This window comes from Mercenaria mercenaria, chromosome 13 (genome assembly GCF_021730395.1).
Source record: "Mercenaria mercenaria strain notata chromosome 13, MADL_Memer_1, whole genome shotgun sequence".
Lineage (NCBI taxonomy): Eukaryota > Metazoa > Mollusca > Bivalvia > Venerida > Veneridae > Mercenaria > Mercenaria mercenaria.
In genome coordinates, this window is record NC_069373.1 from 72918994 (window position 1) to 72941647 (window position 22654).

General features: G+C 35.1%; 1 protein-coding gene across 4 annotated transcripts in view; it reads left to right on the plus strand.

Moving 5' to 3' along the window:
• Positions 1 to 22654, plus strand: part of LOC123530597 (plexin-A1-like) — a 112696-nt gene that overhangs the window by 61676 nt on the left and 28366 nt on the right. For 3 of the 4 annotated variants that reach the window (XM_045311378.2, XM_045311375.2, XM_045311377.2), the window contains 9 exons: positions 195 to 295; positions 5294 to 5429; positions 8418 to 8589; positions 9037 to 9051; positions 18104 to 18194; positions 18813 to 18906; positions 20198 to 20320; positions 21786 to 21990; positions 22333 to 22511. In XM_045311378.2, coding sequence (XP_045167313.2) covers positions 195 to 295; positions 5294 to 5429; positions 8418 to 8589; positions 9037 to 9051; positions 18104 to 18194; positions 18813 to 18906; positions 20198 to 20320; positions 21786 to 21990; positions 22333 to 22511 — 1116 coding nt within the window. The remainder of the gene's footprint in view (positions 1 to 194; positions 296 to 5293; positions 5430 to 8417; positions 8590 to 9036; positions 9052 to 18103; positions 18195 to 18812; positions 18907 to 20197; positions 20321 to 21785; positions 21991 to 22332; positions 22512 to 22654) is intronic. The other variant, XM_045311376.2, reaches the window with a different exon arrangement.

A 22654-nucleotide genomic window follows, 5' to 3' on the forward strand; every position in this document is an offset into this window, starting at 1 on the left:
CTTAGTTTGACATATAATGCTATTATGTTGTAAGTGGAGTAGTGAAAAAGTCCCACCCAGTTATCACAGTAGGGAGAGCAATTTTTAAGTTGCCAGTTTTATAGCATGAAAAGGATATTTTGTAACAGTTTGAGCTTATAGCAAATACTTATTGAATGTCTTGCCTGTCAGTATTTTGATTTGTTACCTTACAGCTATTAAAGGTGGACATTGACCACTGTCTGCAGCAGACGACATGCCAGGAGTGTACCAGCTCCTTAGATTCAGTTTGTGGATGGTGTGTTCTACAGAACAGGTATGTTTGCGTCCTGTGACAAGATGTTACAGAACAGGTATGTTTGTGTCCTGTGACAAGATATTACAGAATGGGTATGTTTATATCCTGTGACATGATATTATAGAATGGGTATGTTTATATCCTGTGACATGATATTACAGAATGGGTATGTTTATATCCTGTGACAGGATATTATACAATGGGTATGTTTATATCCTGTGACATGATATTTCAGAATGGGTATGTTTATATCCTGTGACATGATATTACAGAATGGGTATGTTTATATCCTGTGACATGATATTACAGAATGGGTATGTTTATATCCTGTGACATGATATTACAGAATGGGTATGTTTATATCCTGTGACATGATAGTACAGAATGGGTATGTTTATATCCTGTGACAAGATGTTACAGAACAGGTATGTTTGTATCCTGTGACAAGATATTACAGAACTGGTGACTAGATGTTACAGAACTAGGATGTTTGTATCCTGTGAAAAAATTCTTCTTACATCAATTTTCTGTTGAGTTTACATCATCAAAGAAATAATAAAATGAATTGATCAAAAAGCTTTACACAATCACTGCATGCATATCAAAATACCAATACCTTATTATAGTTGCTTTTCAAATTATTTATCTTTCCCATGAAAACCGCTGTTTTATAGAAATGATATAACAAAAAGCCTTGTTGTAGAAATGTTTGATAACCTTTCATAATTTTCTCAGTAAAACAAACTGTAAAAAAAAAATGGGTTTTTTTATGAGATATCAATCCGGTTTCTCAGGCTGATACAATTTTATGAAATTACGACCTTGAGAAAAAAGGTCTCTACACAAATTACAATGCTTTGAAATTCAGTTTTGAGAAAACCCCACACAGGTTTAGAGGAATTATCAAATGCATTCCACTCAGTTATAGAACACTTGGAAATATCTTTGAAGAAGCAAAGTCTTTATGATTTTCTTTTCATTCAATTCTGAAAAAAGAGCTTTTTAACAGTGTTCTAGTGATGCTTGTATCAAGCAAAAAAAAAGAAAAAAGCGAAAAAAACATGTTTAACACATTTGACGCCCTTTGAGCGAAACTAATGTATCTGCTGTACTATTTATGTTTATTTACAGTAGTTTTGCAGAGCGGGGACAGTTTTAAACGTTGTTTAATGTATTTACTTTGGCTCAAAAGCAGACGGGGAAAAATTCCTCACTAAATACAAAACATTCCAACATGCATTTGATCTCTGCATGTTATGCATGTTGTGTTGTTAGGCCAAAATGAAAAAAAGTTTTTTGGTTGGTGTAATGTTATCCTACCAGCCTCAAAAGTGGCTACAGTTCTTCATAAGTTTTTATGTATCTTTTGTATATAATTTGAGAAAAACTTCTAGTTGTTTTTTTACAACCACCCTTACTTTTAACATGCTTATCTGTGTCTTAGTAAGTGTTCCCAATTTTTATCTATTTTTTATGCAACTTGAGAACAGCTGGTGTTACTGAACAAAATAAATGGAAGCTTCCAGGCTTTCAGTATTTATCAGGACATGCTACCCTTCTTTGCAAGTTGAGTATTGAATGTCTACGGCCAGAGGGTGAGGCCTGTGACGTGGAATTACTTTTCTCTCAGTGCACTTGAAGTTTAGTTCTTTTATTTGAGGAAGCCATCCAGGTTGTAGGTTCTGCCTGTGCCTATGTCAGAAATAATGTCAGGATTGGCACCATGGGTACGCCTATTAATGGTGCTGTGCTTAACTCGTTTAACCAACCAAACAAATAAAGTTGGCCTTACAAGTTTGAGGGGCAGATAGACCATTTATCAGCCAGACATTGAAAAAAATCAGTAGACAAGAAATTTCGGCTTCTTTGAAATCTTTTATATTTTGATGCTGTAATAGATTTGCCATTTCTAGCGCAGGAAATTTATGAGCGTCTATGCCTAGAGGAAATATGATGTTTTGATGTTTATGATGTGCTCTTTTTGCAGCAGATTTTATTAGGCAGTATCTGATGTTTTGACAGTATCTGTACACATTACCCTGGTTAGCTCAGTAGATACAAGACTGCTTTGATGGCTTGTTTGTTTGATGATTTCAAAGCTGTTCTTAGCTCGACTATGCGAAATTTTTCAAAAACTAAGAGCTTTTGTTGGCACCCTTTTGTCGGCATCCACATTACAAAATGTTTGCATCTAAACAGGTACAGTACAACCTCTCCAGAGCGGCCTTCTCTTCAACCAAAACCTCACTATAACAGCAGCATCAGAATTTCCCTAAGCTGAAATACACTATATAATTTAACTCTCCAGAACAACAACCTCTACATAACAGTCAATATTTGTATCTCCCAAAGGCTGTTGCTCTACAGAGGTTGCACTGTATCTAACACTATTAGTCCCCGTGCGTTCAAATGTCACACATGTATTTTGGCATCATGAGATGACCTCACAGGACAAGTTACATAACTCAAGCTTTTATTTTGTAAAAATTATGTTTAACTGTTTTTTACTTCAACATTTTGATAAAAGTTTTGCATGTAAGCAGGGTTCTCAAAAACTATATGGCTAAATGCTTTCAAACTTTGCAGCCATGTGACTTTGGCAACATGAGATGGCCTCACATGACGCATACACAATTGTAGCTTTTATTTTGTCAAAATTATGCCCCTTTTTAACACAGAAATTTTGTGACGGTTTTGCATGTAAGCAAAACAGAAACTACTGACCAAAAGGAAAAGGTCTAAACTTGTTCATCCACCACATTTAATTAGCTGTGGTAGAGAAGTTGTCAGTTACTTGTGAGGGAAAAAAGTATTGGTTGTAATAAATAACCTCTTGTATAACTTAAGTGACTGTCATTTATGACTGAAATACATTAGGAAAAAGAGTGCTAGTCAACTGCTGTATTAGCCTTTTACACAGGAATTCAGGAAACTGTTTAGTTCTGGTAACAGTTAGTAACACAATAAATCACATATAACAGGACTGTACATTAGGTTAATTATTGTACACAGGTAGGCAATGAAAACACTAATAAAGATCATGCATTGTCCTCCCCTTTGCTCTCTAAATCTCTTGTGATAACACCTTTTGCTAATGATATAGGAATATTTGCAGAAGTTAATTCCTGACATAACAGAGAGGCTTTTGGTGAAAATATATAAAAATTATTTGGTTTCTGAGACTATAGGACTTCCTGTCTTGTGCATTATCACAAATTTCTTCTAATATAATGAAATCGATTTATGGTATGTAATTAATAAGTTGATAATACATTTAAGATATATAAACAAGATATATAATTAATGGGTTGCTGTTAACGTCGCAGATGCACCAAACAAGATATATTACCAGTGGGTTAATATTCCTTTACAGATGTACAAAACCAGATACATAATTAATAGGTTGACATTGCTTTGCAGATGTACAAAATGAGATGCATAATTAATGGGTCGACATTGCATTGCAGATGTACAAAATGAGATATGCAATTAATGGGTCAATATTTCATTGCAGATGCACAAAACGATATATGTGATTATTGGGTTAACATTGCATTGCAGATGTACAAAACAAGATATATAATTAATGGGTCGACATTGTATTGCAGATGTACAAAACAAGATGTATAATTAATGGGTCGACATTGCATTGTCGATGCACAAAACGATATATATGATTAATGGGTCGACATTGCATTGCAGATGTACAAAACAAGATATATATATAATTGATGGGTCGACATTGCGTTGCAGATGCACAAAACGAGATATATAATTAATGGGTCGACATTGCATTGCTGATGCACAAAACAAGATAGATATATAATTAATGGGTTGACATTACATTGCAGATGCACAAAACAAGGTATATAATTAATGGGTTGACATTGCATTGCAGATGCACAAAACAAGATTTATGTATAATTAATGGATTGACATTACATTTCAGATGCACAAAACAAGATATGTAGTTAATGGGTTGACATTGCATTGCTGATGCACACAACAAGATATGTAGTTAATGGGTTGACATTGCATTGCTGATGCACACAACAAGATATATATATATATATATATATATATATATATATATATATATATATATATATATATATATATATACATATATATATATATATATATATATATATATAATTAATGAAACTGAAAAAAAAAACTGAAACTGCTTTATTTGATTAAACGCCCAATTTTACACATAGTATATTCACTGGCGTTGTACATTAAATTTTACCAGATTTATATAGCGCCCAAGGCGCTTTACATAGTTCAAATGCAGCCACACAGGGCGCATAATTCATCCTCTACTAGTACAGACACAGAGTGATCTGACCAGAGGGACAGAGTGAGACAAAGCCCCCACGACAGAGAGATCAGAAATCAGATACAGGCTTATCCGGCTAACTTAGCCTAGCTCGTTTCGAATAGACAGCCTGGTTCTTTAACATGCCCAGTGTATAGCACTGATACACGCAAGGATTGCCTGGGTTCCTGACCAGTACACCTCTAGTTGGGTGGGAAACACTGAAAAGCGTTTCTGAAAATTCCCGAGTAGCTGCCAGGGATCGAACCTCAACCTCAGGATTGGAAGGCCAGTGTGCAAACCACTGAGCTATCCGTCCACCCACAATTAATGGGTTGACATTACATTGCAGATGCACAAAACAAAATATATATAATTAATGGGTCGGCATTGCATTGTCGATGCACAAAACAAGATATGTATATAATTAATGGATCAATTGACATTACGTTGTCGATGCACAAAATGATATATATAATTAATGGGTCGGCATTGCATTGCCGATGCACAAAACAAGATATATATATAATTAATGGGTTGACATTACATTGCAGATGCACAAAACAAGATATATAATTAATTGGTCGACATTTCGTAGCAGATGCACAAAATAAGATATATAATTAATGGGTCGACGTCTCATAGCAGATGCATAAAACAAGATACATAATTAATCGGTCAACATTTCATTGCAGATGTACAAAACAAGATTCCTGCACAGCAGGAAGTGTATCTCCAGCATGGTTGCCATCAAGAAATGGTGTATGTGCTGATATGAAAGACGTCTTCCCTAGAATGGTCTCTATACCTGCTATGAACCATGTTGATAAGGTGAGCATAGCATTTATGTTTGCTTTATTTGATCAGTTTTTAGCTCACCTGTCACGAAGTGACAAGGTGAGCTTTTGTGATCACGCAGCGTCCGTCGTCCGTCCGTCCGTGCGTGCGTCAGTCCGTAAACTTTTGCTTGTGACCACTCTAGAGGTCACATTTTTCATGGGATCTTTATGAAAGTTGGTAAGAATGTTCACCTTGATGATATCTAGGTCAAGTTTGAAACTGGGTCACGTGCCATCAAAAACTAGGTCAGTAGGTCTAAAAATAGAAAAACCTTGTGACCTCTCTAGAGGCCATATATTTCATGAGATCTTCATGAAAATTGGTCAGAATGTTCATCTTGATGATATTTAGGTCAAGTTCGAAACTGGGTCATGTGCGGTCAAAAACTAGGTCAGTAGGTCTAAAAATAGAAAAACCTTGTGACCTCTCTAGAGGCCATATATTTCACAAGATCTTCATGAAAATTGGTAAGAACGTTCACCTTGATGATATCTAGGTCAAGTTTGAAACTGGGTCACGTGCAGTCAAAAACTAGGTCAGTAGGTCTAAAAATAGAAAAACCTTGTGACCTCTCTAGAGACCATATATTTCATGAGATCTTCATGAAAATTGGTCAGAATGTTCACCTTGATGATATCTAGGTCAAGTTTGAAAGTGGGTCACGTGCCTTCAAAAACTAGGTCAGTAGGTCAAATAATAGAAAAACCTTGTGACCTCTTTAGAGGCCATATTTTTCATGGGATCTGTATGAAAGTTGGTTTGAATGTTCATCTTGATGATATCTAGGTCAAGTTCGAAAGTGGGTCACGTGCCCTCAAAAACTAGGTCAGTAGGTCAAATAATAGAAAAACCTTGTGACCTCTCTAAAGGCCATATTTTTCATGGGATCTCCATAAAAATTGGTCAGAATGTTCATCTTGATGATATATAGGTCAAGTTCGAAAGTGGGTCATGTGCAGTCAAAAAGTAGGTCAAATAATGAAAAAACGTTTTGACCTCTCTAACTGCGATCAAAAACTAGGTCAGTAGGTCTAAAATTAGAAAAATCTTTTGACCTCTCTAGAGGCCATATTTTTCAACAGATCTTCATGAAAATTGATCCGAATGTTCACCTTGATGATATCTAGGTCAGTTTCGAAACTGGGTCACGCGCGGTCAAAAACTAGGTCAGTAGGTAAAAAAATAGAAAAACCTTGTGACCTCTCAGAGGCCATATTTTTCATGAGATCTTCATGAAAGTTAGTGAGAATGTTCACCTTGGTGATATCTAGGTAAAGTTCAAAACAGGGTCACGTACCTTCAAAAACTAGGTCAATAGATCAAATAATAGAAAAACCTTGTGACCTCTCTAGAGACCATATTTTTCAATGGATCTTCATGAAAATTGATCAGAATTTTTATCTTGATAATATCTAGGTCAAGTTCAAAACTGGGTTAAATGAGCTCAAAACTAGGTCACTATGTCAAATAATAGAAAAAAAGACGTGAAACTCAAAACTGGGTCATGTGGGAAGAGGTGAGCGATTCAGGACCATCATGGTCCTCTTGTTGTATCTTTCTCTCAAGCGTATTTAGTAAATAGTCAATGCCTTTGTGTTGTTTATCATCTGATTTACAACAGTTAAGAAATCAGATATGCAGGAACCATGGTAAATCAGATGGTAAATCACAAGAAAGCATTGTTTATTTTCTTTGTAATATGCTCATTAAAACATGATGGTAGGAATTATGATGATATTCCTTCATCCAAGTGATAATGAAGTGGCACCATGCGGCTATTTTGACATCATAAAGTTCTCTCACTTGCCCGCTTGTCAACCGCTTATTATCAAGCAATATGCAAGTATTTCTTTCTTTGTCTGACTGACAAATAAATTTAACCATAATAGAATGAAAACTGGTTTCTTTTTTAATTCATAATTTGCAGGTTCCCAACTTCCTGAACCTTTTACCTGACTTGCAGTTTTTACATTGCATCTGGTATTTAAAATCTATGGATTTAATTAAGTAGTTATTCTTACTTTTGGAAAACCATACATATTTTTGAACACCTGTTAAAAAGCTTTATGTAAAATTGGGCTTGCAGAAATTAAAAATACATTAATATTTCTTAAACCATAACTAAGACCATGTGTGAAATGAGCAGGTTTTAGGAAGAATATACTGTATAAAATGGTATCTCTGCAATATTGTCATGGAGAACTGTTAATTTTGGTTTAGTGGTAAAAGTCCTTGATACACTCCTGCCCACATGTACAAGAGGCTATTGCCTGAAACACTGCTGTCTGCTTCTTACTTCTTCTTTTCCGCATCTGGCAGTATGCCTGTCTAGGTGGTGCATAAATACTTCTGCCTGGTTGCAACTGACAATATGCCTGTCTAGGTGGTGCATAAATACTTCTGCCTTGTTGCAACTGACAATATGCCTGTCTAGGTGATGCATAAATACTTCTGCCTGGTTGCAACTGACAATATGCCTTAGTGTGCATAAATACTTCCGCCTTGTTGCAACTGACAATATGCCTTTCTAAGTGATGCATAAATACTTCTGGCTGGTTGCAACTGACAATATGCCTGTCTAGGTGGTGCATAAATACTTCTGCCTTTTTGCAACTGACAATATGCCTGTTTAGGTGATGCATAAATACTTCTGCCTGGTTGCAACTGACAGTATGCCTGTCTAGGTGGTGCATAAATACTTCTGCCTTGTTGCAACTGACAATAGGCCTGTCTAGGTGATGCATAAATACTTCTGGCTGGTTGCAACTGACAATATGCCTGTCTAGGTGATGCATAAATACTTCTGCCTTGTTGCAACTGACAGTATGCCTGCCTAGGTGATGCATAAATACTTCTGCCTGGTTGCACCTGACAGTATGCCTGCCCAGGTGTTACTTGAATAATTCTGCCTGGTTGCAACTGCCTGGGTGTAACTTGCAATACTTCTGCTTCACATTTCTCACTACTATTTTACTTCAGATCAGTTTTAAACTGGACAAGATAACTTTGGCTGATGCTAGTGATCTTGACCTTCACTGCAGCTTCATTGTCATGGATACAAAACATAAAACCATGGCAACAGTCTCAGGAGAAAGAATTGTGTGTCCGCTACCAAAGAGAACCAGTCTACCGTCCTTGCCAATTGGAAAAGGTATTCATTTCCTGGCTTTGTTGACAAGTAAATTAGTAGTGGTTTTGTTATATTTTGGACAAGTTTTAACTTACAGTAGGTGTGTGTAATGTATTACCTCTGGGTGTCTCAACCCAGATAGCCAGAGCTTGTACCATGCTTGTGGACATGATCAAGTGTACTTGTTTGTTTTTTTTTTACTAGAACCTGGCACCACACACAAAACTTCATGCTTCTTTTATAAACAAATTAAGAATTAATTAGTATAAATAGAATATATGCATGAATAACAAAATTATACAAATGGGAAGTCTTACCTTGATACCACTTGAATTTGAGTTTTATCTGTAAACATAGTAAAAGATTCAACTAAAATTTTAATGAGTTTATTTATGGGAAAGATTTTTTTGGTACAGATTAGAGATTATTTTAAGATTTCAGTGTTTAGAGATTATTTTCTGTTTTCAGTGCGACATGGAGGAGGTAACTATCCAGATATTGTAGCAAAGAGCTTTATTTCTTTACCTCATTTCATTTACAGTTAGATGTTTTTCTCTCTTTCTTTACTAGGTTACGGGTTCCTTCCAGCCTCTTTTTGGACATTCATTTTGCATTTATGTTAGCCATAATGCTCACATTTTCATGTTACTGTGTATGAAGAGTTCAAATATTCATTTTGGTAGTAATATACCATGTCCTGTATAATTGCTATACTTGAAAAACATAACAAATTCACCATTATTATTTTTAGTAGGTCAGCATTCTGACTGAAAATTTTCATGTCATGTAACTGTTTTAAGGTGCTTCCACTCCACCTTAAAGACTGTAAATTCATTTAATTTTGGGGGGGGTGAAATTTCTTGGTCTTTTTTTGGCCAAAATTGTTATTTCCACGAAATTAATCGAAAGTAAGCCCCCCTTGAATGTTAATCAATATAAAAACATTTACTAATGAATTTTAATATGTAAGTACAACAATTTGATAAAACTGCATTTAAACACATCATGATTGGCGAAAATCAAAGTTTTGCCCATTCTGTTCACTATACGTCAGATGTTTGTCACACAGCTTATTTACTGCGAACTATGCTGTATGGATAAAGCGTACCTCAGATATAGCGAACACTTTCCTGTAACCAAGACAAGTTCCTTGTTACTGAGTTGTACTGTAATATGTATCTACAAAACCATAGTCCTAGTATATTAGCAAGTGTACCAATAATGTAAACTAAAAAGGGAGATTTTCATCAATATTTTGTGGTCTATATGCATGTGAATGAGAACTATTTGAAGGACTAGAATTTCAGAAACTTGATCGTTTGAAACTAAGTCTTTCAAATCAATTTACAAAAAATAATAAAATCAACCCTTTAGATTCAGGTTTTTGTTTCTTGCCCACCGATATTTGTTGCCTTCAAGTTGTGTATTGCCTCAATAAAGACCAATTTAAGGTGATATAAGCCAGTTAAAATTTGGCTTTTTCATGGAAATGTGAAAATTATGCATGAAAATGTGAGAATTATGCTTGCTTTCTAGATTATTCTTGTTCCTTATGACAATGTTTCATCTTCTAAAATACTTAATCTACCATCTCAACTTGTTACTGATTTTGTTTTTTACTATGTTCAGTATGAATAACACCTGTTTCTGATTAACACATAAATAGTATAGTTTTGCAACTTTGGAAATTAGAAAATGACAAATATTATTTAACTGTTGTCATATGGAGCAAAGTTGTTACACTTTCATTATTGTATATACAATGAAATCCTGATGCAGGGAACTTTTATTACTGTATTTACAGTAAAATCCTAATATAAAGACCTGTCATTAACATATATACAATAAAATCCTGATACAGGGAACTTTCATTAACATACATATAGTAAAATCCTAATGTAAAAATCAGTCATTAACATATATGCAGTAAAATCCTGATCCTGATACAGGGAACTTTATTACAGTATATACAGTAAAATCCAGAGATGGAGAACACTCATTACCATAATATAGTAAAATCCTGGTACAGAGAACTTTTATTACCATATATAGTAAAATCCTGATACAGAGGACTTAATTTTTATTACTGTGTATACAGTAAAGTCCTGATACAGAGAGCTTTCATTACCATATATAGTAAAATCCTGATACTGATACCTGGCCTTGTATTTGAATCTTAGGACTTCATCGTCCAAAGGTGGAGGGATGTATTTGAGCCGTGCCATGAGAAAACCAACATAGTGGGTATGCGACCAGCATGGATCCAGACCAGCCTGCGCATCCGCGCAGTCTGGTCAGGATCCATGCTGTTCGCTTTTAAAGCCTACTGGAACTGGAGAAACTGTTAGCGAACAGCATGGATCCTGACCAGACTGCGCGGATGCGCAGGCTGGTCTGGATCCATGCTGGTCGCACACCCACTATGTTGGTTTTCCCATGGCACGGCTCATTTTTGCATTTTTCATCCACCCATTTGGTGTCATCTCTCAGACTTTGTTTGAAGGATTTCAGTAAAACATTGTAGAAATGTTAATTGCTAAATGTGGCCCTACATTGCCAGATAAAGACAAGGGCTATTGCCCTTTGTATTTGTAGTACTTGAATGTTTATCTTTATCTTTTTTATGTGAGAATATGACTTTAAAAACAAGATATAAATGACTTTTCTGTGCAGTTTGATGTTTCTTTGTTTTCATAAAAGAAGTCATACAGTTGTGTTTTTTCTGTGACCTCCATTCAAAATGACGAGCATGCAAAACTTTAAAATTTTCAGAAGGACATTAAATTTTGTTATTTTCTTGAAATGATGCGAAAAGCCAAAATTATATAAACATAGAAATTGCCTGACTTTGTTTATTTCAGATAGTATACAACATGCTGAAATTACAATTTTTTCTGTATGACATTCTGTCAGTACTGTTTTTGTCTAGGAAGCACATTAAAGTATGCTGCAAATAATCTTCAGGCTTGTATCATAATCAACCTAAAATAATTTAGTATGATGATCCAGTAAGCTTTTCTAATTTTGATTAACAAATTTTCATTCTCCAAGGACTTGAATTTTATCTTTAAATGGTGCATAAAGAGAGAAATTGTGGAAAACGTAGGTTCAGTATTTTGAACGGTGAACATCGATAAGTGTTGCAGCATAAAAGATCTCTTCGAGCCATTATTGAGAAATGTCTACTAAAATATGTTGTATGGAGTATACCATGCATTATTAACAAGTTCTGTTAAAAGGTTGTCTGGAAAATGTATGGGCAAGCTTCATAATTGGTTATTGATGTAAATTGTATCTTGGTAATGAAATGATGTATACGATAAGGCTGCAAGACAGTCTGTGACAGGATAAAAAAGCTCAAGATGCAAACTTGCACTGTGATACAGTCAGAACTGTATAGAGCATCCAGCCAAGGGAGAGACAGAAGAATCTTTCACAAGTGAAAACAAGATGCAATATTTTCACCAATGGATTAGCCACTCATGAAAATGTGAGATATGGTGTTCATGAGTGAAAGATATTTTGATCTTACATGTGAAACAAACAAATTTTCTTGTTATTTCATGTTGTGACTAAATTCACCCATTTAATAGTTTCTTACTAGTGAAAAATATATCTAATATTTTTCATTGTGAAAATATGAGATATATTTCACTCTAATATTTCAATAATTTGCTGAAAAATATGTAATAAATATAAATTTTGTATCATTTTAATAATACATATATACATGTATATCTGCGAAAAATGCACCAAAAATGTTCACTATAAAGAGGTTGCACGGTATACTTTAATTTCAGTAAGAAAACGAAAATGTGTAAGATTGTATTCTGTGTAACCATCCTTTATATTGGATCTTGGTTCATCATTCTCACCCTTGGTCCCCACCTCAATAAATGTGAATATTTGTAAAGATGCAGCAATTGGTGTTATTATGCCCCTGAAGGGAGGCATATTAGTTTTCAACTGTCCGTCCGTTAGTTAGTTCGTTTGTCACAACGTTAACTTTTTGCATAAAGGCACTTTACTCATGAAACTTTGCACCCAGGACCTTCAGACTTCACATGCTAATAGTACTTATTGAGTACACGACCCCTATTGACTTTGGGGTCACCAGGTCTAGGGTTGGATATCGTTAAGGACGAAGCGGTCCGATACCGATACCGATACCAACGAAACGATACGGTATTTTTAGCTCGACTATTCAAAGAATAGTCTAGCTATTCTACTCACCCTGGCGTCGGCGTCGGCGTCACACCTTGGTTAAGTTTTTGCATGCAAGTACATACAGCCATCAATTAAAGGCATTTAGCTTTGAAACTTATTTTTTCTTTTTCTAGGTCAATTACAAACCTCTCTGGGTCAAGTCCCATAACTCTGACATGTATTTTGAGCAAATTATGCCCCCTTTTGGACTTAGTAACTTAAATTTTGGTTAAAGTTTTACATGCAAGTTACTATCTCCAAAACTAATGCAGGTATTGATTTGAAACTTCACATGTGTCTTCGGGGTTATAAAACTAGTTGATAGCAGCAAGTCCCATAACTCTGACTTTCATTTTGGCCAAATTATGCCCCCTTTTTGACTTAGAAAATTCTGGTTAAAGTTTTGCGTGCAAGTACATACAGCTATTTCTAAAAGGCATATAGATTTGAAACTTATTTTTTCTTTTTCTAGATCAATTACCAACCTCACTGGGTCAAGACCCATAACTCTGACATGTATTTTGAGCAAATTATGCCCCATTTTAGACTTAGAAAATTTTGGTTAAAGTTTTACATGCAAGTTACTATCTCCAAAACTAATGCAGATATTGATTTGAAACTTCACATGTGTCTTCGGGGTTATAAATCTAGTTGATAGCAGCAAGTCCCATAACTCTGACCTTCATTTTGGCCAAATTATGCCCCCTTTTGGACTTAGAAAATTCTGGTTAAAGTTTTGCGTGCAAGTACATACAGCTATTTCTAAAAGGCATATAGATTTGAAACCTATTTTTTCTTTTTCTAGATCAATTACCAACCTCACTGGGTCAAGTCCCATTACTCTGACATGTTTTTTGAGCAAATTATGCCCCCTTTTAGACTTAGAAAATTTTGGTTAAAGTTTTACATGCAAGTTATTATCTCCAAAACCAGTGCAGATATTGATTTGAAACCTCACATGTGTCTTCGGGGTTATAAATGTAGTTGATAGCAGCAAGTCCCATAACTCTGACCTTCATTTTGGCCAAATTATTTCCCCTTTTGGACTTAGCAAATTCTGGTTAAAGTTTTGCGTGCAAGTACATACAGCTATTACTAAAAGGCATATAGATTTGAAACTTATTTTTTCTATTTCTAGATCAATTACCAACCTCACTGGATCAAGTCCCATAATTCTGGCATGTATTTTGGGCAAATTATGCCCCCTTTTGGACTTTGAAAATTCTGGTTAAAGTTTTACATGCAAGTTTCTATCTCCAAAACTAATGCAGATATTGAATTGAAACTTCACATGTGCCTTCGGGGTTATAAAACTAGTTGATAGCAGCAAGTCCCATAACTGATATGCATTTTGGTCAAATTATTCCCCCTTTTGAACTTAAAACTCTTTTGATATTTAACCTTTTTGGGTAATATTTTCCTGCTTCTGGGACAATATTTCGAAAAGTCGAGCTTGGCTGTCTTACAGACAGCTCTTGTTAACAATACCGATACCATGCTTTGTAGTACATTACATAAGCAATGATTTACTTAGTATTATATACACCTATGTAAGTATATACATGAAAATTTGCTGTGATATATGAACATTTTAAGTCTGTTAATGGAATGTTGTATGTATTAGATTATGAAAGAGTAAAAAATAAACATATCTTACAGACTAGTTTTCCAAAATAAAAATCTAGAGCAGATACCTCGCTCACTATGCAATTTAAATCTATGAATACACTCACTGTAGTAATGCTTTTAAAGCTCAGTACTGTCTAGAACTGTTAAACTGGACACTTAGTAGCTTTCAAATTACCCCTCTAACAAGTCGGACTCATTCTCACTCATGATAATCTTCGACTAGGTTGACTAGTAATGTTTTTAAAGTGAAACACTTTGCAACACATTTTTAATTGAACAATAACCTTCAAAACATTTGAAACAACCAACATTCCAACAATAACATTATATCTAATGGTTCGCGAAAACCGATTATTTGTTTACGTAGGTTACAGCTTAGTGTCGTAATTTTTTATTTACATCATTTTTTTTCATTGGTTTTAAAAGAAAACTACAAAGAAAAATAGTGTCGTATATTTTGAAATTAAGTATTGGTTTACGTTGTTTAAAACGACGGGGAAAGAAGTATTTCAGGTAATATTTAATATATGAAACTATTCGCACGGTTGGCTCTCCATGTCAAGGGAGGTTACTCTGATCACAGTAAACAATGTCGATCGCGTTATTACGCTATTTGCTTAAATTTCTGCTTTATTTTGCCGCAGATTTTGTAAGAATTTTGTTTTTACTTTTATGGAAATACCGAAATCGGTACTGGTTCTTTTACGAAACGGTATATACCGGTACTTTCGGGAACCGGTATCCAACCCTAACCAGGTCAAAGGTCAAGGTGCTGCGGGGGCATTTGTCACCTTTAGTGACAGCTCTTGTTCACTGGTGTAGAACTGTTTTACAGGTGTCTGTGCCATTTTAAAGGTGTCTGTACCATTTTACAGGTGTATGTACCATAATGATGATCATGTATGCAGTATAGGTTAGGATACTGCCATACCTATCAGGCAATATAAGACAATATAGGAAATATAAAATGAACCATGTAAAATTGTCTGATGAAGAAACAATTTTTTACTGAGTTTATGATAAAACTTCAGTTAAGTTCTGTAGAATTAGATCTGAAAAATATTGTGGTACTGACCAAAAGATCATGTTACTAAGTGGTCTGTGACCTAACCCTATAAAGATGTTAAAATTATTTTAGGAAATACGAATTTATTACTTACTGTATTACTGATTCCAACATTGTTTTCAACTTGTAAAATAGGGCATAGGAAAAAACATACCTTAAAAAAATGGCTGGTTATAATTGTACCCACCGACAACAAAGTTGTAAGGGGGTGGGGGGGGGGGGGGGCGGGGTATACTGGTTTCAGGTTGTCTGTCTGTCCATCTGTCTGTCTGTAGACATAATCTTGTGCGCACCATCTCTCCTCATCCCCTTGACACAATTTAATGAAACTTCACGCAAGTGATCAGTAACAACAGCAGTTGTGCATGGGGCATGTTAGGTTCTTTCAGAAAAAAAAATTGCAGAGTTATGGGTCTTTGTTTTTTGTTACTTTACTATATACATAGACACAATCTTGTGCGCACCATCTCTACTCATCCACTTGACACAATTTAATGAAACTTCACACAAGTGGTCAGTAACAACAGTAGTTGTGCATGGGCATGTTAGGTTCTTTCAGAAAAAAAAATTGCAGAGTTATGGGACTTTGTTTTTTGTTACTATACTATATACATAGACACAATCTTGTGCGCACCATCTCTCCTCATCCCCTTGACACAATTTAATGAAACTTCACACAAGTGATCAGTAACAACAGTAGTTGTGCATGGGGCATGTTAGGTTCTTTCAGAAAAAAAAATTGCAGAGTTACGGGACTTTGTTTTTTGTTACTATACTATATACATAGACACAATCTTGTGCGCACCATCTCTCCTCATCCACTTGACACAATTTAATGAAACTTCACGCAAGTGATCAGTAACAACAGCAGTTGTGCATGGGGCATGTTAGGTTCTTTCAGAAAAAAAATTGCAGAGTTATGGGACTTTGTTTTTTGTTACTTTACTATATACATAGACACAATCTTGTGCGCACCATCTCTTCTCATCCACTTGACACAATTTAATGAAACTTCACACAAGTGATTAGTAACAACAGTAGTTGTGCATGGGGCATGTTAGGTTCTTTCAGAAAAAAAAATTGCAGAGTTACGGGACTTTGTTTTTTGTTACTAAACTATATACATAGACACAATCTTGTGCGCACCATCTCTCCTCATCCACTTGACACAATTTAATGAAACTTCACACAAGTGATCAGTAACAACAGTAGTTGTGCATGGGGCATGATAGGTTCTTTCAGAAAAAAAATTTGCAGAGTTACGGGACTTTGTTTTTTGTTACTAAACTATATACATAGACACAATCTTGTGCGCACCATCTCTCCTCATCCCCTTGACACAATTTAATGAAACTTCACACAAGTGATCAGTAACAACAGTAGTTGTGCATGGGGCATGTTAGGTTCTTTCAGCGACAAAAATTGCAGAGTTATGGGACTTTGTTTCTTGTTAACATACTATGTACATACAGTCTGATTATGCAGTCTTGTGCGCGCCTAATCTTCCGAACCCTTGCACACAATTTAATGAAACTTCACACAAGTGATCAGTACCAACCCTAGTTGTGCATGGTTCATGTTATGTTCTTTTAGATAAATATTCTGCATAGTTATGGCACTTTGTTTTTTGTTACTATACTGTATACATACAGTCTATATACATACAGTCCACAATTATGCAATCTTGTGTGCGTCAAATTGCAATGTACTGTGTCAGTGCATGCGGGGGGTACATTCATCACCTTTAGTGATAGCTCTAGTTATATTTTGCATGCTGTAAGTTAATTTAAAATACCGTAGATACCCATGTATAATGCGCAGTTTTTTTACCCACGGGACCACCCCCGAATCGTGGGTGCGCATAATACACAGGTATAGACAATTTTCCAACTTCAAAACAAGTTTGTTACCGATGTTCGCCATTTTGGTAAAGGGAAACTACTCCCCGCGCTTACTGTCTCCGCTAAAATCTAAGATTGCCGTTACGTTCCGTAAAAGATCGAATTCTTTATTTTTCTTTCAAACAAAATTAATTTCATATAAATTTAAAAGTATTTTGACGAAAGAAATGTTTATAAATCACAAAAATTATGTTACTAATTAAAGATCGAGAATTATCTTTAACCGAGATCAAACTGTGAACAACATAATTGACACGAGGTGACACGTTGATTGCCGGTAATTACTGGCTTTATGATCGTGACAAAAAGACTATCACACCTCTTGTTATCAGTGTAAATTGAGAAGCTCATGTCATTTTGAAAGATACCATTCCGAAATATTGAATCAGCTGCTATTTATTTATTCAAAATAGTGAATTGAAAAAGGTAAAACAACAAATATAACAATAATTTACTGGTTTTATTTTCGAGAAAACAAAAATCGATAGTACCGTGAGACCGATGCTGCTGTCCGCCGTGGAGATAAAATTTATTACCGGTGTCGATGTAATTTTTTTTTTTTCCCCAGGATTTTGGACCAAGATCGGGGGTGCGCATTATACACGGGTATCTACGGTAGCTGGAAACAGGCTTGGCTGCAAAGTACGAAAATGAAGTAAATCGAATTTCGCAATTATCTTTTTCCATTGTTACAGAGTTATATTAAAATTAAAATATTGTTGGTTTTTTTTAGACCATGGTATATTGGAGGTGGAGTTCCAAGTTCAAGGAAAGACTGTTGTTAAACGAGATGTCTCATTCTATAACTGTCAGCTGAATACAAAGTAAGAATTTAAACACTAGATTTAAGTTGAAATTTTGTACTTTCTTTAGAAATCAATGATTTTTTTTTTGTCTCGATACCCAGAATTGCTTGCCCCTCACCAATATGAGTTGGAACCTTGCTGGGGTGTTGAATTTTTCATGTGAGGAAGCCATCCAGCTGGCTAATGGAAGGTCAGTGGATCCGCCCTATGCTGCACAGATGGGCACCTGGATTCTTCCTCATCGTCCTACCTCCAGTCCCCCACCCCACCCCCCTTCTCAAAAAAAGGTTGTCTCGAGTATTTCTGTATGATATTAATCTGTTAAAGAATTCAGTAACATTTGAGAACATTTATAGGGAATAATGTCATAATAGTTATTCATGTAGAGTAATCTCCCATACAATATTGTCAGACTTCTTTTCAAAGATATCAAAGGAAATTCGAATTATTAAATAATCTTAATTATTTCTTTCATCATATACTTGGTATTTTGTATAATTGATAATTCTCAGTAATGACAAATGTTGCACAAAGCATCTAGCTAATGAATGGTATTTGTTTTTGCTAATTTTATGTGACATTAATGTATTGTTCAGCAATAAAAGAGAACTCGTAGACTAATTCTTGTTCCCACAGTTGTACAAGTTGTACCGATAGTTCATTTGGGTGCAAGTGGTGCCATTTCCGTGGAATGTGTGTTGAATCGACTGCGGACAATTGTATTAATCAGGTAAGAGAACAAAAACAGTCAAACCTGGGTATTGGGAAGCAGAAAATAAAGAAGAATTGTGTACAATAGTTTTCCATATTCCTTCCAGGCATCTGTAAATGATATAGTTCAGTTTGAACCAACTTATGTTTAAAACAAACAAAAAAATTCAAGAGTCGAGGATCTGGTAGATAAAGCTTTTGTTGCTCAAGTGTGAGGTCATTGGTTCCAACTTTCTTGGGTAGTAGATGTATCTCATATGACACTTGTACTGCGTTTTTTTCATAGACGTTGTACCTTCTTTGAGAACAAGCTTTAAGCTTTTCTCGTATGCTAAAGAAATACAAAACTAAAAGTTTAATTTAATTGGTCTTGTTGTTGCAGGAAATGTAACTTGTATCAAAGTCTAATGTGTTGCTGTAGTTAGGGTGGTAAAATTAGAAGTATTTATGAGAGCACAGGCCTTTTAAGTGGAAATATGTTTTGGGATTGGCATTTCAGATTTGTGAGAGAGATTTTATTTTTCCTGGTTAGTAAGATTCAGTAGAAACACTGTTTTAACCAGCTTTTGGTAAGCACAATATAGCAGAGCCCTTTAAAGCTTTTCTTTGCTAAAAATAGATTCTTATCCTTGAAGTGAAATAAAAGCACGACCATATTATATCAAAACTGTCAAGCTCTGCTATAGATTGAGACTTATTGATGAAGTTTGAAGTAATATAAAGGGTTTTTTTTGTAACTTTTCCCTGTAGCCATAGCATAAATGTTTAGAAAAGTAGTATGAAAGGAAGAATGCAGACTAAGAATGAACTTATCTTTACTGTAACAGTATGGAGCCTGTTTTGAGAGACATGCTTGAAATATCTTGTTTTCTGTAGTTCTCTTCTATTTTGGAAAGTTTTATTATTTCTACCCCTATCCAGTGTCATGTAGACTATGCAGCTGGGTAGACACGTTGGGCCATTCACGTTCACCTAATAATCCAGTAGAAGTCTATTTGAAAATACAAAATAAAATGAATGACTCTATAGCTGTATTTTCCTATGCATCAGTTTATGCATAGTATAAATCAGCCGTATTTTGTAGTGTTGTGATTCACAGCACCAGTCATCCAGCACCTGGGGTTTAAGATGAGTTTTGCTGGTGAAAATGTGCAAATTCCCATCTGGTATGAATGAAAGATATTCTGACAGTGCAGTTATGAATCGGCTCAGTTCGGATGAAAGCTTGAAAATGTAAAAAAAACAACAAAGGAGAGGCAGGGAGGAGTATTACTATACAGTTATTAACTTTGATAAATATTCTTTTGCAGACTGTTCCAGCCATAACGTCATCTAGTAAATGTCCGAGACTGGAAACCTCGTCACGAGATACAGACGTAGTAGTGCATTCTGGGCAGACAAAAAAGATTGCCGTACGAGTAACAAGTTTAATGGTAAGATACAACAAAATAAGAAACATGTACGATAATTGTTGTAGCTGCTGTAAGATACTGTGAAGTTGTTTCATTTCATGGGTATGAAATTTTACAGTTTTGGCCGAAAGAGCTGTTTTGCTAGGATATAAATTCATCAGCTTTTGAAACTAGAATTAGTGAGTTTTGTTGATTGAAAGAAATCCATGAAAAGTAGTCCCTAGCATATTAAAGATTCTGCGGGCTTAATTTCACAATCCTTTATACTATAAAATATTTAAAGAAAGAGCATGTATATTTTTATGATAGCAAGTTGCCAGATTCTCAGGACATTCTTCAAACATAATAGTTTGAAATAATAAGATAAATAATAAAAGCAATAATTTAAGCGAAAGGCCAATAAAACATCATAGTAAAATCTCTTGAAAACAGGTGTAAGAATATGTGATGGGAAGGGAAGATGAACTCTTCTTTTTGCATCTGAGGTATAGTTTTTAATGAGGAACAAAGCATTACTTAATGTATTAAGCAGTTTGAAAACTGCATTCAATGAAATTCGAAAAGTTGTAGGGTGCAAGTGTTAAAGATTATAGATGTACAAACTTGATGAACCTTGGAAACTTATCAGTAGCAATAACTTTAATGCACACCTTATAAAACAAAAAAGTAATTAATAATTTAATGTACAGGATTGTGTAATAATACTGGTATTGATGTTAATTAATATCACACAGTTCTAGACACCAAGAATATCTGTGGTGAACTTACTTTCTTTTATGGGACCTCCACAGCTGCATGTTTAAGGTCACTGACTTCAGTTCACTTACCCTTCAGTACTGCTGGTTCTAAACCTTGCTCGATTTGCAAAATTGTACATGTGAGGAAACAGTCCATCCAACTGGCTTACAAAACTTTGTTGGTTCTACCCAGATTCTTGCCCATGCCTGAAACAATGTTTGAAGGGGCACCTGTTGTCTTCCTCCACCACCAAAGGCTTGCAAGGTTACTATATAACCTGAATTATGTGGGTGTGCCTCAAAACAAATCATAAGAAAATTTCTTTAGAAAAATAACTGTGAAGAGTATATGTGTAGTATATATAGTACATTAATAGTTTGGGTGCAAGAAAGGGTAATGTTGCATCTTGATACATACCATTAAAACGAAAATCTTTATTATGCCGATTGTATCGATAGGAAAATTAAGACTTTAACAGTGTAAAATTTGTTTTAGGTACATGACTGTCTTAAAGTTGCTTTGTACCATTTCAACATTTTGCCGGAAGACATAGCATGTTGAGTCTATCCTTCTCCACAATTTGAATTGAGGAAGTTGTCAGTCACTTCTTAGAACATTTTAGTAAAATGTGTTGTTTAGAAATTATTGAAGAAGTATGGGTCAAAACTTACAGCTATATGAAAAAGCTTTACATGTGCAATATCCTGTTAAACAAGTTTGATTTGCTGAAATCTTCTGTATCTTTCAGCCTGATCAGATGACGAACATCTTATGTCTGTTTACTTATGAAGGGGATGTAAAATTTATCCCAGGGACAATTACATCCTCCAACCTGATCTGTAATCCCCTCAAGTTTGAATTCAGTGATGCTAATTTACCGATAGTAACAGCTGTGTTTACTGTAACCGCTGGCAACAATAGCCTGCCATTAGACAACCCACAGAATATCAAAGGTAGGTTAAAAGTTCTGTTGGGACAATTTTGTCATTCAGTATGGTCAGACATTCTTTGAAATTTGAATTCTGAGATCCTTCTGACAGATGCTGACCATTTTTTTAACAGTTTACAGTGGCAGTTTTTGCTAAAAATTTGTGTGACTAAGGAGAAAAGTTTACCCATATTTTAAAATCAGTTTTTGAGCATAGGGTAGTGAGAAGTGAAGTGGTTTCTATAAGTTCATAAAGATACAAGTTTTATACGTCTTTTCAACATGGAACGAAATAACCAGTACTTTAAGTTCAGATTAACATTGTGTAATAGCGTGCTGTTTCACAAAACCAAATTTATTCTAACAGTAAGGATATACAAGTGTGGCCCAATGGTAACTAACTGTGGACAGTGTTTGACAATGGATCCAGAGTATGAGTGTGGTTGGTGCACAGCCGGTGTACCGCAGTGTTCTCTTCAATCTGACTGTCCCTCAGCTGACTGGTTAGACAGGGCGGCAACATGTCCAAATCCACAGATACTTAGGGTATGTTCAGAATGTTAACAGGCATTAAATTTGCATATTGCAATGTTAATTTACCAGCTATCAGCGTTTTCTGTAGACTAGCTGTTATGGTTTACTGGTTATACACTGGCATTACAGTTGTTGTACATCACAGTTGACTGGTT